This window comes from Alligator mississippiensis, chromosome 2 (genome assembly GCF_030867095.1).
Source record: "Alligator mississippiensis isolate rAllMis1 chromosome 2, rAllMis1, whole genome shotgun sequence".
NCBI lineage: Eukaryota > Metazoa > Chordata > Crocodylia > Alligatoridae > Alligator > Alligator mississippiensis.
The window spans coordinates 299,352,331-299,367,050 of NC_081825.1; the positions used below are offsets into that span (position 1 = coordinate 299,352,331).

General features: G+C 41.5%; 1 protein-coding gene across 2 annotated transcripts in view; it reads left to right on the plus strand.

The window, feature by feature from the left end:
• The window catches only part of WDHD1 (WD repeat and HMG-box DNA binding protein 1), a 51,167-nt gene that overhangs the window by 22,907 nt on the left and 13,540 nt on the right, over positions 1-14,720 (plus strand). For both annotated transcript variants that reach the window (XM_014595126.3, XM_019494102.2), the window contains exons 12-19: positions 34-215; positions 886-1,070; positions 2,630-2,871; positions 3,590-3,727; positions 5,136-5,292; positions 7,348-7,462; positions 9,047-9,178; positions 10,417-10,640. In XM_014595126.3, coding sequence (XP_014450612.1) covers positions 34-215; positions 886-1,070; positions 2,630-2,871; positions 3,590-3,727; positions 5,136-5,292; positions 7,348-7,462; positions 9,047-9,178; positions 10,417-10,640 — 1,375 coding nt within the window. The remainder of the gene's footprint in view (positions 1-33; positions 216-885; positions 1,071-2,629; positions 2,872-3,589; positions 3,728-5,135; positions 5,293-7,347; positions 7,463-9,046; positions 9,179-10,416; positions 10,641-14,720) is intronic.

A 14,720-nucleotide genomic window follows, 5' to 3' on the forward strand; every position in this document is an offset into this window, starting at 1 on the left:
ATTCGCTAATATTAGAATTTTTTATCTTCTAAGATACTGCTGTAATGAAAGTCAATCCCAATCTTGAAGGGGAGGAGGATGACCAGGCTGACGGCCTTTCGGTGCTGCCAGTGTCATCCACACAAAGACCTTTCTATGATGGGCCAATGCCAACACCCCAGCAGAAACCATTCCAGTCTGGGTCTACCCCTGTACACCTCACGCACCGCTTCATGGTAGGTCTCTTACTTATACCCATGGCTACGTTGTTTGATGTGATGACTGCTTCCCTAATTATTGCCACTACTGTGATTTGTCTAAGACTAAAATAAGCTTGTAAGAGTATCATAGGGACAAACTTTGAAGTCTGACATCATAACTCTGGAGCCAAATGGTAATTACTTTAGTCCTGTAAATTTTAATGTGGTTTTGTAGAGGTGAGTAGGCATCATTACTTGTAGTTTACACATTGAGGGAGTTGGCTACAGAGAGACATAAGTTTGAGAAAATTAGGGGATGCCACCTGTCCCCCTGGTATTGCATTTTCATAAAATAGTCTTAAGCGTATCCTTTTCAACAGAAGTTTTGATTCGGTAGCCATTTTTGTGCTTTTCAAGTTATTTTTTTTTTATCTTATGGCTGTCTTGTAAACATGTTCCACTGTTTTAAGGACATTACTCTTCTGCCTTAATCCATCCTTCATTTTACAGAGAGAGAATATTATGCAAATGAGAGTAGGAATGTACATTTTTTAATCTGGTATGATTTTTGCAGGCGACAATCAGTTTATTTCCTGCCAATTTTTTTCTTTAAGCCTTAATAATTTAACAATCTTGGTGTTAGCAGTTTAAATTGCTTCCTTGGAGTTGACTTTTTTTACAGTCTTGACTTTTTTTTTTCTTATAGGTATGGAACTCTATTGGTATTATTCGGTGTTATAACGATGAGCAAGATAATGCTATAGATGTGGAATTTCATGATACCTCCATACATCATGCCACACACTTACCAAATTCTCTGAATCACACTATGGCCGATCTCTCCAGTGAAGCTATTTTGTTGGCCAGCGAGAGTACAGAGGAACTAGCCAGGTAAAGCTGTTTTCTACTGCATGGACTCTGCATTCAGGAAGATTTTCACATCTTTTCACTATGTAGATTTGAAGAGATTCCTAATACTTGATGCAGGGCAGGCTGCTTTGCTTTAGTTGTTGTTAGAAGTTCTCCTGCCTTTCCAAATATGTGCTGAAAAGTTTCATCCAAGAGAAACTGTCCATAAAAAGGATGGAATTCAGGCTCTCGATTCATTAATGAATGATGAAGTACAGGTGGCTAAATTATGCCCTTTTTTCTCTCTGCATTTTGAGGGGTGCAGGTAGAAAACTGTTGTAGCTGAGCAGAGGGACAATTAAAGGAATGACTAGACTTGTGCACAGTGTTAGGCTTCTTACCCATACAGGATGCCTGTGTTCTTTACTTATGATTACCTATGCAAGATACAGTCCATGCTGTCTCAAAGCAGCTGGGAGCCTTGCATTTAAGGAGCAATGGGAGCAGTGCTGTATCTCTGTATGACTGTACAAGGGCAGAAGGATCTTCCACTTTATTTTTCCACTCAGTACTCTCAAACCTGACAACATAACCCTTGATATTCAAAGTGTTGCCAAGATCTCCTGAGCTCTGACAAACTCAAATTGCTTTTGAAAAAGCTTCCAGGTATGTTGCTGACCTGGGATGCTTATAGACAGACTTACTTCTTAGAGTGTTTTCTAGAGTTTAAATGTAATAGGACCAGAGCCTGACTCTATCATTAGCTTTTGCCATACTGGAAATCCACTCTGGAATGACAAATGGAAATGTCATGGACATTAATGGTTAATGGGCATGAGGCTCATACCCCAACCCAATGGGAGCAACCTTTTTGGTAGTTGTGCCACACATTAGCACCACACTCTCCGTGAGTGCCATTCCAATCTTTTTCCCTTGTCAGATCTGCTGCTCTGCTTTCTGCCCTCTCCCCAATCTGCCATATGCCCTACACAGAGGATACTTATATCAGATTAGCCACCCCTGCTCCCACCAATATGTAGCCCTAACTGGGTAGACCTGAAAGACACAAAGAGTCTATCTCTTTCTTCCCCTCCTTCCTCCTTTTCTTTAAGATTCTACAGAATTCTTCAGCCCAATGAACTCTCCGAACTGAAGTTTTTAAGTCACTTATGCCTGTCTGCCTTTCTCTTAAAAGCAAATATGCCCAAATTTTAAAAACTAAAAATGTTAAATTCTGGCTGTGATGAGATTTGTAAGCCTTGATTTGTCTGCATTTGGCCCCCGTTAACAGTAACTGGAGTTGCTGCTGTGCATATCTGAAAACTGCCCTTTGACCTCTAATCAGACTCTGCCGCACACTTCTGCAGAGTTTGGTCTCCAAAGACATGGGGTGAGCACCATAACCAGTCTGTGTACAAGAGGGTTACAAATGGTCATTTACAGCTTTGTTAAGCTGCAGATATCTTGCTGTAGTTGTAGATTGTAGTAGCCGAGACTTATGCGCTAATTAAACTTACTTAACTGCAGTCTATATAGTAAGTCTTATGGGATATACAGATACAGATGTTAACATGTTTTTGTTTTTATTCCCTCATCTTTAGCAAGCTACATTGCATTCATTTTAGTTCCTGGGATTCAAGCAAGGAATGGACAGTAGATATGCCAAAAGATGAAGATATTGAAGCTATATGTTTAGGTCAAGGCTGGGCTGCGTGTGCCACCAGTGCCCTGCTAACTCGTGTGTTTACAATTGGTGGAGTTCAGAAAGAGATCTTCAGTCTCCCTGGTCCAGTGGTGTCAATGGCAGGACACGGAGAACAGCTTATGGTCATTTATCACAGAGGTAGTTTCCCCTTCATACCTTATGTTGGTACCTTGTTCGCTGCATTTGGTAGCCAGCCGGATTTTCTTTCCCTTACTATTCACTTCCCACCTGAGTCTGCTTTTACTGTAGCAATCCCCAAAAAGTTTTTAGCATCAAACAATAAACGCCCAAATTTTCAAGCAGGAGAGGCTTAGGTCTGACATCCATATAAAATGATCTTCATAGGTATTAAGAATTCACAGCTTCTATTTATTTGGATAGGAACTGTAGATGCTCCCCCCTGCCAAAACCATGATTTTTAGGCTATAAGATTGCAGATATTGGCTTAATTGCACAACTATGCACATTTATCACTTAAAAGTAGTGTGAATTAAAAAGAGAAATGTGCCACCTTCCTAGATAGGAACAAAAGAATTACTTGGGTAGTTGGCTCAGAATGGAAGAGAGTATTGTAACTGTAAGAATCCCAGAGATCCAGCCTGGAGCTTAGTTTTTCAGTAGAAGGTTTTTCACATCTCTTCGTAAGTGCTGTAGCTTGAGAGCATGATTGGACTCTTGGTTATTTGACCTAGAAGTTCAAACATTGATTTTTTTTATTATAACTGCTTAAGTAAATGTTTGATTTAAGACTTGCATTGAAAATGAGGAGGGGGATGCATTTTATAAGACTGTCAAATTAGGTATAACATGATTTTTTTATACAATTCAGTCACTGGCCCTGACCTTTTCTTGCTAGGTACTGGCTTTGATGGGGACCAGTGCCTTGGAGTACAGTTGATGGAGCTTGGAAAAAGGAAGAAACAGGTTTTTCATGGAGACCCACTTCCTCTTGCAAGGAAATCATATCTGATGTGGGTAGGATTTTCAGCAGAAGGTAAGAGGACTTATTTATTCCTGATATAGCTCACTGGAGCTCGGCTGAGAAATCTTAGGTGAGGAGTTTTGTGGATGAGTTCATCTCTGCATTTTTTTAATATAAAGTGTTCCTGTACCTATTTGGTAAAGTCTGTTGATCATTGATCAAAAATGTGTTAATAAGAAATCTTGGTAAATTTACAACTTAAAAAATCATTAAAATGGTACAATAAACCTTGTATCAATCAGTTCTCCCTCTGTCAGTCACAAAAAAGAAGAGATTGTGATTTTGTCACTGCTTCAAGATAGACCTGTCTCAAATATCTACCCAACCCAAAACCTGAGAGAGCAATAATTTGTGAAGTCAGTTCCAAAACTGAAGTCCTCTAGTTAGGGATGTCATACCACCAACCCCTCTTGTTTAAATCTGGAGGCTTTAAAATCAGATTCTTTAAGCCAAGGCAAAGTGTTTTTATTGAGCATAGCCAACACCTTGATTTATCCCAGACTTAAATTACACACTGTTGTAATTCTAGTTATGAAATGTTCCCGTTGGATCCCTTCTAAAAGAAATACTTCTTGATTTATTAAAGCTGTATATTATGGGAGATCTGAATCCAAGAGGAAAGATTCCAGTTCTCAGTCGGCACACAGTGCAGAAGAGCCCTGTTGGCCATTCATGCTACTTGATCCTTAAAAGCTGGTTGGGTTCCAGCAGGACAAGACCAAGTGGGTCTTGCACTCCTTAAGGGAGAGCAGATAAACACCTCTATCAGGGAAGAAGTTATCAGCCTAACATCTTTTCTCCACCAGCATTACCTCTATTTTTCTTTGGATTGAGCCTCCCCTGTCTACCCTAATCCAGCCCCCAAGTTTGTCTGGATGCAGAAAAAGCAGAGCTACTGCACCCACCGTCTGGATCTGGTATAAAGGATATTTGTTTGCAGCTGCTAAGTGGAGAACATTGCTGTAGCTAAATTTGGGAACTACCTGCCTGGAGCAGAAAGGTTAATTGTAAATGCTGCCATACTTGGGGAGGAAGGGAAAAAACTCCTTTTGGCTGAACTTTTAACTTCTGTGACTTATGCCGACAAACAAAGTGTTTATTTCTAAAGCCAAGACATTGAATAGATGAACATTTCAAAGGGACTGTGAGAATAGTTAATTTTCTGTCATATTCTGCACAAGTAGTTTAAAGTTTCTGGTTAAATAATACACTTACCAGTTACTCCTAGCTGCCAGCAGGTGGCATGGTTTCCCAAGAAAACAACAGCTCCTCCGAAACATCTTGTACTTTGGAGCCTTAGGACATTACTTAATATTTGGGCGTTCCAACCATTTCGTACTACCGCCCATAAATTCTTATCCGTATTACGGCTTGAAACACTGTTGACTACCAGAACAATGCCTCTATTTGTTATAACTAGGAACCCCGTGTTATGTGGATTCGGAAGGAATTGTGCGGATGTTGAACAGAGGACTTGGCAACACCTGGATTCCCGTGTGCAACACGAGAGAGTACTGCAAAGGGAAATCAGATCACTACTGGGTAGTTGGCATCCATGAAAACCCCCAGCAGCTGAGGTGGGAGACTGTAAAGACATATGTCTTGTCTAGCACAGTCAGTTTGTTGCCTTTTTCCCTTCATAACAACGGAAATTAAGAATATGCTTTTATTAAAATGATTTTAAAGAAAGAAACAGCCAGTAAATGTTTTCAGAGAATGATTCAGTTATAAATGGAATTAAAACAAAAAACAAGCATTGCATTGCTAAGGTGAATACAATTTAATAAGAAATTTCTGACATGAGTGACTGATTTCAGCTTTTTAAGTTGATGGGGAGGCATTTAAATGTGTCTGTGAATCTCAAATGCATATCCAAATTACCAGTTGATGAAATCATGATTGTCTGAAGAACGTTCATCTACAATTTCTTCTGCTGATTGGTTTCCAGTTCTGTACAGTGCTACATTGCTTTTTCAACATTTCAATTATTTTGGATTACATTTCCCTTCCAATCCCTCCATATCAGTTAGATTCTACAGCAGCACCCAGGTGACTCGATCCAATCCAGCAGACTGCTGTAGTAAAAATATTTAGCCTACAATTGTGAGAGGTACCTTTTTGAGAGGATATATGTAAAACTAAATACAAATTCCCACTGACAGTGAATTGCCTTCTGAAATATAACAACAATTTTATTTTAAGTAACTATTTGTTGGGGGGGGGGTTTGTAAGCATCCAAACATCTTATTTTTGATTGTTGGTCTGTGGTCTTCTTTATTCAGCTAGGTATGTCTCTTGTAGGCTTTTCTACCAGTTCAGGCCCCATCAGCTTGTATGGGAAATGCAGGCTAATGGCTTGTTTTATTTTTGCCAGCAGTGCCTTACCATACAGATCAGTAGCAGATAAAATGTAAGTGCATATGTAGTGTGTCAGAGTCCTCTGCAATTTTTATTAATCGTGAATTAAAAGCAAAATATTTTTGGGTCGCTGTCAAACTTCAACTCACTGTTCCTTTCTTCCTCCAAGTCGTTAAGTAACCCAGACCTTCAGGAACCTCATTAAAAATGTGCAAGGCATATCAGACTGGTTGGAAGGCTGTGAGTCATCATGAGTTTTTTCTTCCTGCTCCTCCAGGAAAAAGAGTCCTGCTCTCTGAATTACAAGGATTGCTTCATTCAAAGCCACTAGCAGTGTGATAGATAAGAAAGAGGGAGGGTTGTTGTAGAAACACCATATCCTGTAATGGCATGGATAACCAGAACATTAATGCTTCCTTGTTTTTTTTTTTCAATCTAGTCTCTGAAACGTTGGCTTACACTGAGGCAGAAATGTTATTAACGTACAATGATGCAGCTCGAAAGATGTCCTTCTCCAAGCAGATATTTCACTTAGCTTATCTTTTTGATAGGGTACTAGTTGAAATGTCGTGAGATGAGACCGTAACACTGCACTTAATTTAGGACTAGTACTCTAATCCAATGTGGCAATGAGAAGAGCAGTCTACAAAACTGCTCTGTGTGTGTGCGTGCATGCCTATATTCTCTTCTACCCACCCCATATACTCTGCTCCTCCTCTCCCAGCCAAAAAAAAGCAGTAGTCAAACCTGTTCAAATTTTGCAATTAACTGCAGTTTTCCTGTGGTCCTAGATTTGAACAGAATTAGGTCAAAAGTTTCTAGAATATGCTAAATCATGTCTTAAGTGAGTTAGCCTTCACAATAATGTTATTTATCATAGAGAAGTATGGCTGGAAGGGACCTATAGAGGCCATCTAGTCCAAGCCCCGACCTGAGGCGGGATTATCCCTATCCAAACCATCCCATACAAACCATAGTTTAAACTCTACATTTGCCAGACTTAAATGAATTAAAGCAGAATGGAAAGAGGAGTTTTATAGTGCTTGGTGTACATTATGGACTTTCCATAAGCTCTCATCTCTTTTATTGGTTAAAACTAAAAAATTAGTGCCACGGTAAACTTAACATTTATAACATACTGTTTATAAATAACCAACCTTGTTAGCAAAAAAGGAATGAGGTAGTTTCTTAGGGGGGCTGGCTTGCAGTTAGTTCTGCTGATGAATGTTAAGATGTTGAAAGCTTGGTGCGTTTGTTTTGTTTCCCTTGGACAGGTGCATTCCTTGCAAAGGAGCCCGGTTCCCTCCCACGCTCCCACGTCCTGCTGTAGCGATTTTATCCTTTAAACTTCCTTACTGTCAGATTACAACAGAAAAAGGACAGATGGAGGTATGTGGACTTAGCATCATTCGAATTTGTTGATAATCCTACATGTTCCTAATGGACAGGTGGCTGCCCCACTGTCACAAACACTAGAGAGGCCAGCTGCTGAGTACTCCAAAAGACTGAACTCTTCCCTTGCTCCTTAGGTCAAGGTTGAGGTGCATTGGCAGGACAGCACAGGGAGTATTCTACTTTGTACTCCACCCTGCCCTTCCCTATGCAAAGAGTCTTACCACAAGGCTGTCAATCACATTTTTCAGGAACTCTTATAAAATATTTAGCCCTGTAAGCTATTTAAGGAACCATTCTGCAAGGAAGTGGCATAGAGTCCTTGGTAACACCAGGCCATGGAGTTCTTTCAAGTTCAGTGGTTTGCACAAGCTTATTGTTGAAATAGGCTTATGTACCCAGAAGAATAAGAGCTGATCGTCAATATAAAATTACACATAAAGAAATGCTATCTCTCCTTGACCAGTCAAATCTAATCTTTGCCTGTGTTTTGTAAATGATTAACGTCTTGAGCCCCTTGTGTAAACCTTTCAAAGTGTCCAACTTCTTAGCTAGTGCTGAGCAGGTAATTTTGGAAAATCATTCTCTCTCAATGTACCTTGTTAAGTACCTCGAATTATTAGTCACCCTGCCACTTACTGGCCGGCAGATTTAACTGGTCTTGTACAACCGAAACTAATTGAAGGAAGATGTAGGAGCAAAGCATCCTTTAATATCTGTGCAAAAAGAGCTCACAGTTATGTTCTGGTTTAAACCACATTTAATCCTCTTGGCTCCAATTGGGATTCATAGGAAGAAAATCAGCACTCTGCCTTAGGCATATGGCAATCTGCCTCAGACAGAAGCTTATAAATCAGCGGTAAATGCCTTTTGCGAACTAGTCAACAGTTTTCCTCCATTCTTTGACAGTACCGATTGGATGTGGGGTCTTGTTCTTTGCCTCGTTGTTCTTGCCTTGCAGTAAAAGAACTGTGGAAAGTTGTTAATTTGGCTTGAGGGGGTTTCATAGTGAGGACTGGGAGCAGTAAGAGTGGGCTGATTTAAACACAACTTTTTCTATCTGGACGCTAAACCAGGTTAGTAGCGTTGCAAACCACTAACCTTTTGGCCAGTGTGCATACTAGCGCTGTGCTAAACCATTTCACTTAGACTGCCGTCTGGTTATCTATCCCTGGAGATTTTTGGAAGGGTGCCAGTATACTGTAGGGCAGTAGGAAGAGGATGATTTGAACTATTTCCTGCTGAATCATTTAGCGTTGTACACTCTGGCACTAAACTTATGTGGATTAGACAGTTTAAATTAAAGCATATTAAATTAAGATGAAAGCAAGTGAAATAAATGCTAAGTTTGGAAAGCATCTATGCTCTTTCAAGTGCTCTTTGGCATGTAGGTGTGGCCTGTTTTACAAGCATGAACCAGTTCTTATAATGGCATAGTTCTGTTCCCTAGACATAGTCTAAAGACAAACATTGATGCAATGGTAAAGGAACATTAGAGAATAAATTGATGCAAGTTGGTGGGAAAATGTGAAGCATCTTTTCTCCTCTGATTTTGCTATGCTTTTTCTTTTTCTTGTTAAGGAACAATTTTGGCGCTCTGCAGTGTTTCACAACCATTTGGATTATTTATCAAAACATGGGTATGAATATGATGAAAATGCTAAAAATCAGGCAGCAAAAGAACAGCAGGAGCTGCTAATGAAATTGTTCGCTGTAAGTAAAAATTGAAAGGCAAGAATTAAATGCAATTGTTGAGCATTCATTTTTAGTAGATAGTATTTGATGTCAGCTTAAGTTTTATGTATGGAAAACTGCTTTGTCTCTTTCTTCCCTTGAAATTAGGAGCTTGGGTCTTATCTCCAATTATCCACCTACAGCTGAGTAGTTTGTGGTCTTAACTATTGCTTTTCAATGATGGAGAAGAGATATTCTCACCAAGAATGCTGCTTTTTTATAATACATTATAGTATTGCTATCAATCCCTGCTGAAAAAATCTAGTACCAGATACTGTAGGGTCAGAATTAAATTTTCTTGAGAGTGCTACATAGACAATTTACACATGGACCATCCCTACCCAAATTGGGCCACGGCTTGCTGATTTGACTTATGTTTGCAGTCTGACTACAATTGGTAGCACTAATCAAGAGGCAAGAGAATAGGATTTACTGTATCCTGTGTTGGTCAGGCCAGTGCTATTAAACTGTTCACCAGCATGATCATTAAATTGGCAGTATTTTTTAATAAATGAAAGTTTTAATTATTGCCAAAGGACTTGCACACCTACACATGCTTACTATTAAAGAATTATATTCCAGTTTATATATTTTAAATTCTTTTCTATTTTCTAAAATAATCTGAGCATGTTTCAGAAATTAGTAGCAATTTCAGAATGATTTTGTGTGCAGTTGGACCACATCACTTCTCTACTTAGCCATAAATCCGGGGGGGCGGGAGGGAATCTATGGCACATGTGCCAAAAGTAGCTCTGTGTGGCATGCGGCCTATTAAAGAAAGGACAGAGAGCACAGTAGCAGAAAGCAGAGCATCAGATCAGGCAGAGGGAGGACAGGACAGGGAGCAGAAAGCAAAGCAGCAGATTGGATAAGGGAAAGAAATCTGAGTGGCATTCAAGGAGGATGCAAGGCTAATTTGTGTCATGCCTGCCAAAAAGGTTGGCCCCCACTCTTATAAATGATGGTTTTATTTTAACACCTTCATCTATAATATGGTATTGGATGGAAGGTTTGTGTGGCCTATGTGGGAAACCATGCATGTTAAGTTACTGCCCTTATGAATGACCAGCACCTGTAAGCAAAGCTGTGCTGCTCGGGAGGTATTGGGCTGGGGATGGTTGCTGCTGTGCTGTCATGAAGGACTCTGTTTGGGCCAATCTAAGAAGTGTATTCCCTGGAGAGTTCCCCCCTCAAGGGATTTTCTTCTTTTTCATTAGCTTTCTTGTAAACTGGAGCGTGAATTTAGATGTATGGAACTCGCTGGCCTCATGACCCAAAATGTTGTGAACTTAGCTGTCAAGTATGCTTCCCGCTCCCGAAAACTAATATTGGCCCAGCGACTGAGTGAATTGGCAGTAGAGAAAGCAACAGAGTTGGCAGCAGCTGAGGAGGAAGAGGAGGAGGAGGAGGAGGAGGATTTCCGAAGCCATCCGAATGCCGGGTAAAAAATATTTTCTATGTGCTCGAGGAGCTGCAATATCAGGTTTTTATACTGATCTAGTCAAAATTTTGAGCCCATCAATATGTTTTTATGGTCCTACGCTATAATTTTTCAGCCTGTTCACTTTTGTATGACAACTGACTCTAATCCTTGCTCTGGCTGTGCTGTGAAAATGGTTCATATAAAAATGACACCATGTCGTTCAATTCCTTCTGGGTATTCATTGTAATGAGGTCACCCTGCAGAGCTAGTACAGCTAGAGAGATTGGGTCTGTTCTTAATCACTTGTTAGCAGAATTTTTGATGATTGTATCAGTAATGAGGGTAGTAAGTAAACCCGCGGGGAATCGATTAAAACAGCATTCTAGGTCCAGTCTATTTGTGATGTAATCCTGTTAATGCATTGATGCACGAGCCTCAGAAGACTTCTCGAGCTCCCAGGTTCAGTGTGCTGTATTGGTACTTAGTTCTCCTGCAAAACTGTAGAGAAACACCTAGACCAGGTTTAATATGTAGTTTGGTTGTTCATGCCAAACAGACTTGCACTGAGTAACAAAGTGTGTTTTTTAGCCCAGTTCGGCTACTTCAATGCCGTAAAGAGCATAGAGCTGCCCTTATATGAGCATTACAGTCAAAGCAGATGCTGTTCACAGCTTTTGTACCCTTCCTCCAGGGGATTACTAAACAGGAGTACCACACCAAGGAGGTAAAGTACATTGCCCTGCCTCCTAACACTGAGGATGCCACACACGGCTGTGGAAGGGACAGGTGCTCCTACTCTAAAGAAACCAGGAAACATGGTGCCAACCGCATGGTACCTTCATCCAAATAGCCTTGAACAGTATTTTGACTGGGTTTCCATTGTGTTTCTTGGCTCTTTGCTCTATCCCTCTCTCTCCTTTCCATCAGGCTGCAGATTTTATGGCATAGTACATTTGTTCTGTAGCAAGGAGCAGACACATGACCAGCTCTCCCAGACTAGCTGCTGGTAGTAGGCATGGTTATGATGCCCAGCTGCGAGTTGGAGAGTAGCCGGTTTGTGTTGAGCAGCGAGCTGACCCAGGGGATGAAGGATAGCAGGGAAGACAACACACTACTGGTATAGTATATGCTTACTCCTGACTTCCTGAAGGATCCCCTGGAGCAGAGTGACCTCCATCAGTAGAAAGTTGTGCATCTCATGCATGCTCCACTTGTGCTGCATAGCAAAGGCATTTGATTCGATAGTAAATGTATCCGTGAGTCTGCATTTGCAGACTCTTCCCTCTGCTCCACTCCATGCACTCTTCTCCTCCTCTCCCCTGCCCTGTCTGTGTCCTTTCCCTTCTCTTCAGGGCTCCTCTTCCTTCATTTTCCTTGACATTTAGTGTGGCCCTTTCTAACAAGCCCCTCTCCCAAAAAATGGTGGAACCAAGGGTATAAACAGACTTTGCCTTTGTACTACCATTAAAAAGTTTCTAGTGACACAGAGGCCAAGCAGACAGATGTCCACACCTTTTCTCATGCCACAAATGCTCTAAATTTGTGACTGCCACAGGTGGTAGGATTTTGTGCTGGTATTTTTCAGCTAACGGGTGGGGGTTTTTTAGGGCAGGAGAGTGGGCAGCCTGGAGTTACCCATTACTCCAGCCACCCTGGGCAGGCACTCCCGGGGCGTCAGGAACAGACCCCTGAAACATTGGGAGTGCCTGCCTGGGTTCCCCCATTTGGGATTCCCCAGACACATGTTGACACCCCAGTGCGGTCCTAGGGCTGGGATTGCCAACACGCTGATGGGCAATCTCAACCCCAGGACCACACCTGAACTGGCTTTCTCTGTTCACAGAGATGTGCCCCAAAGATTCCCTGGGGCACCTCTCTGCAAGTGGGGAGCACGTTGCTCATTGTCCCAATGGGCAGAAAAACAGGCAGTGTGCATTTTGCCCAATGACATCCTGCCACAGTTGATCTGTTTGATTTGGAGACATCTCTTTATACCCTAACACGCTTACTACCATCACGTTGTTCACCCTGCTCTCTGTTCTACGCTTCCCCCCCTCCCTGGGTTTGCCCTGTCAGTTTAGATTGCAAGCATTTGGGATGAAGACAGTCTCCTAATTTGCGTTTGGTGCACTGCTTAGCACAATGGGGCGCCATTCTTTTTTAGGCCTGAGACACTACAGTAATAAAGATGATTAATAATAATAATTGGTATTAAATGTTGCCCCTAATCCAGTGACGGAAAAGCTTTCACAATCTTTCACCACCTGTGGGTATTGTCGTCATAATGCAGTGCATCGGGTTTGTAAGCTTATAGGAGGAAGGTTAATTTTGCAACAAGTTCAGGGGCCCATCTGTAACTACAGCTGCAGGTTTATCTTTGAATATGTGGGTACAAACAGTCGTAGCTCCCTTCTAGGTAGGCTGTTCCATCCACGTCTCTTGCTCATGAATGGAAGCTGTAGTTAATGTTTGTGACCTCAGTCTATCGGAGTTGAATTATAGCTCTTATTGCCAGAGTCATTCATTGCTGCCAGAGTTTGCCTGGAATAGAGCCACTGTTTACATACACACATCTTAGTAATCAGCAGAGAGGGGGAAGAGAAAGCAGAAAATGTATTTGGTAGTTTAATAGGATTTGGTAAAATAGCAGATCAAATTTTCAGAGCCCTTCTGCTTAATTTCCAGCTTGAAAATATGCATTCATTTGCCAGCTGTTGTAGGCAGAGAAGTGGCTTGTTCATGTATTTGATATATTTAAATGGGGAGTATGAAAAGCTTGGTCTGTGTGGTTCCTCCGTGTTCTCTCTTGGTCAGTGTAGTTCTTTGTGCACACGCGTGCTGCCAGGGTATTGTCTCTGCTGCGGCTGGGCCATGCAGCACGTTCCCTTGGAGATCTCAACTTTACACAAAGAATTGGTCCCAAGGTTTGGTTTGGTTGCAAAAGCTCAGCCAGATTTATTACCTGCACAGCATCTATGCCAGTGGTTCTCAACCTTTTTAGACTCAAGGCTCCCCTTGGGAAATGCCAACTCTCAGTTTTCACTCGTATATGACTACAGAAAAAATATTAGAGCAGTTCTTCTGTTGCAGAGATCTCAAAGACCCCCAACAGGTCAGAATGTTTTTTGCACTATGGATTCCTGTTTGAAATCTCTGGGTTTATCTTGTGAATTATGTTTGCACATCTAACATTGTGTGGCACCCTTGAAAGGATCTCAAGGCACCCCATGTGTCGTGGCACCCTGTTCTACATGCTAACGTTGCCTTTCCAAAGGGTTGCAAGATGTTAGCCCTGGATGCTGGTGAGGCATAGGCATAACTCTCAGTTGCTTGTGCCCCTTAAGCCTAATGAATGGTTTAAAGATTTCCAGGCTTCCTCTCGCACATGAAGTGAGTAGTTCTGTTTATATCGGGTATTTACCTTGCAAACATTGATACCTCTACCACATCACCCTAATCCTCAGACTTTGTTATCACCAGGTGCCCTTCTAGATTTCTTTGGCACCAGCATTACTGTTTCTTCTTAACAATCAATTTTAACACCTTAACTATCAACTTTACCTCTCTGCTGTCTGTCAAGTTTGCTGCCACGGGTACCCTAGTAGTACTGAGGTCAGCCTTTATCAGTGTTTTCAGCAAAGCCTCTCCTCTGTGAGTCTGATATGCATTGATCAGTGCTTGTATCACTCATTACTCCAGCAAGGCCTATAATCTTTAATATTTTTGCAAATATCTTTCCAGGAATTCTCCAGTATTTATCCCTTTCCTGTATTGTTAACACCTTTCTCCACACCTCTAGAGTCATAAAATCATAGAAAATTAGGGCTGGAAGGGATCTTGGGACGTCACATCTAGTCCAACCCCCTGCTCAAAGCAGGACCAGCACCAACTACATCATCCCAGCCAGGGCTTTGTGTAGCTGGCTCTTAAACACCTCCAAGGATAGAGAGTCCACAATCTCTCTGGGTAACCTGTTCCAGTGCTTTACCACCCTCCTAGTGAGAGAGTTTTTCCTAATATCCAACCTCAACTTCCCTTGCTGCAACTGGAGACCATTGCTCCTTGTTTTGTCATCTGCCACCACTACCAAAACGCTAA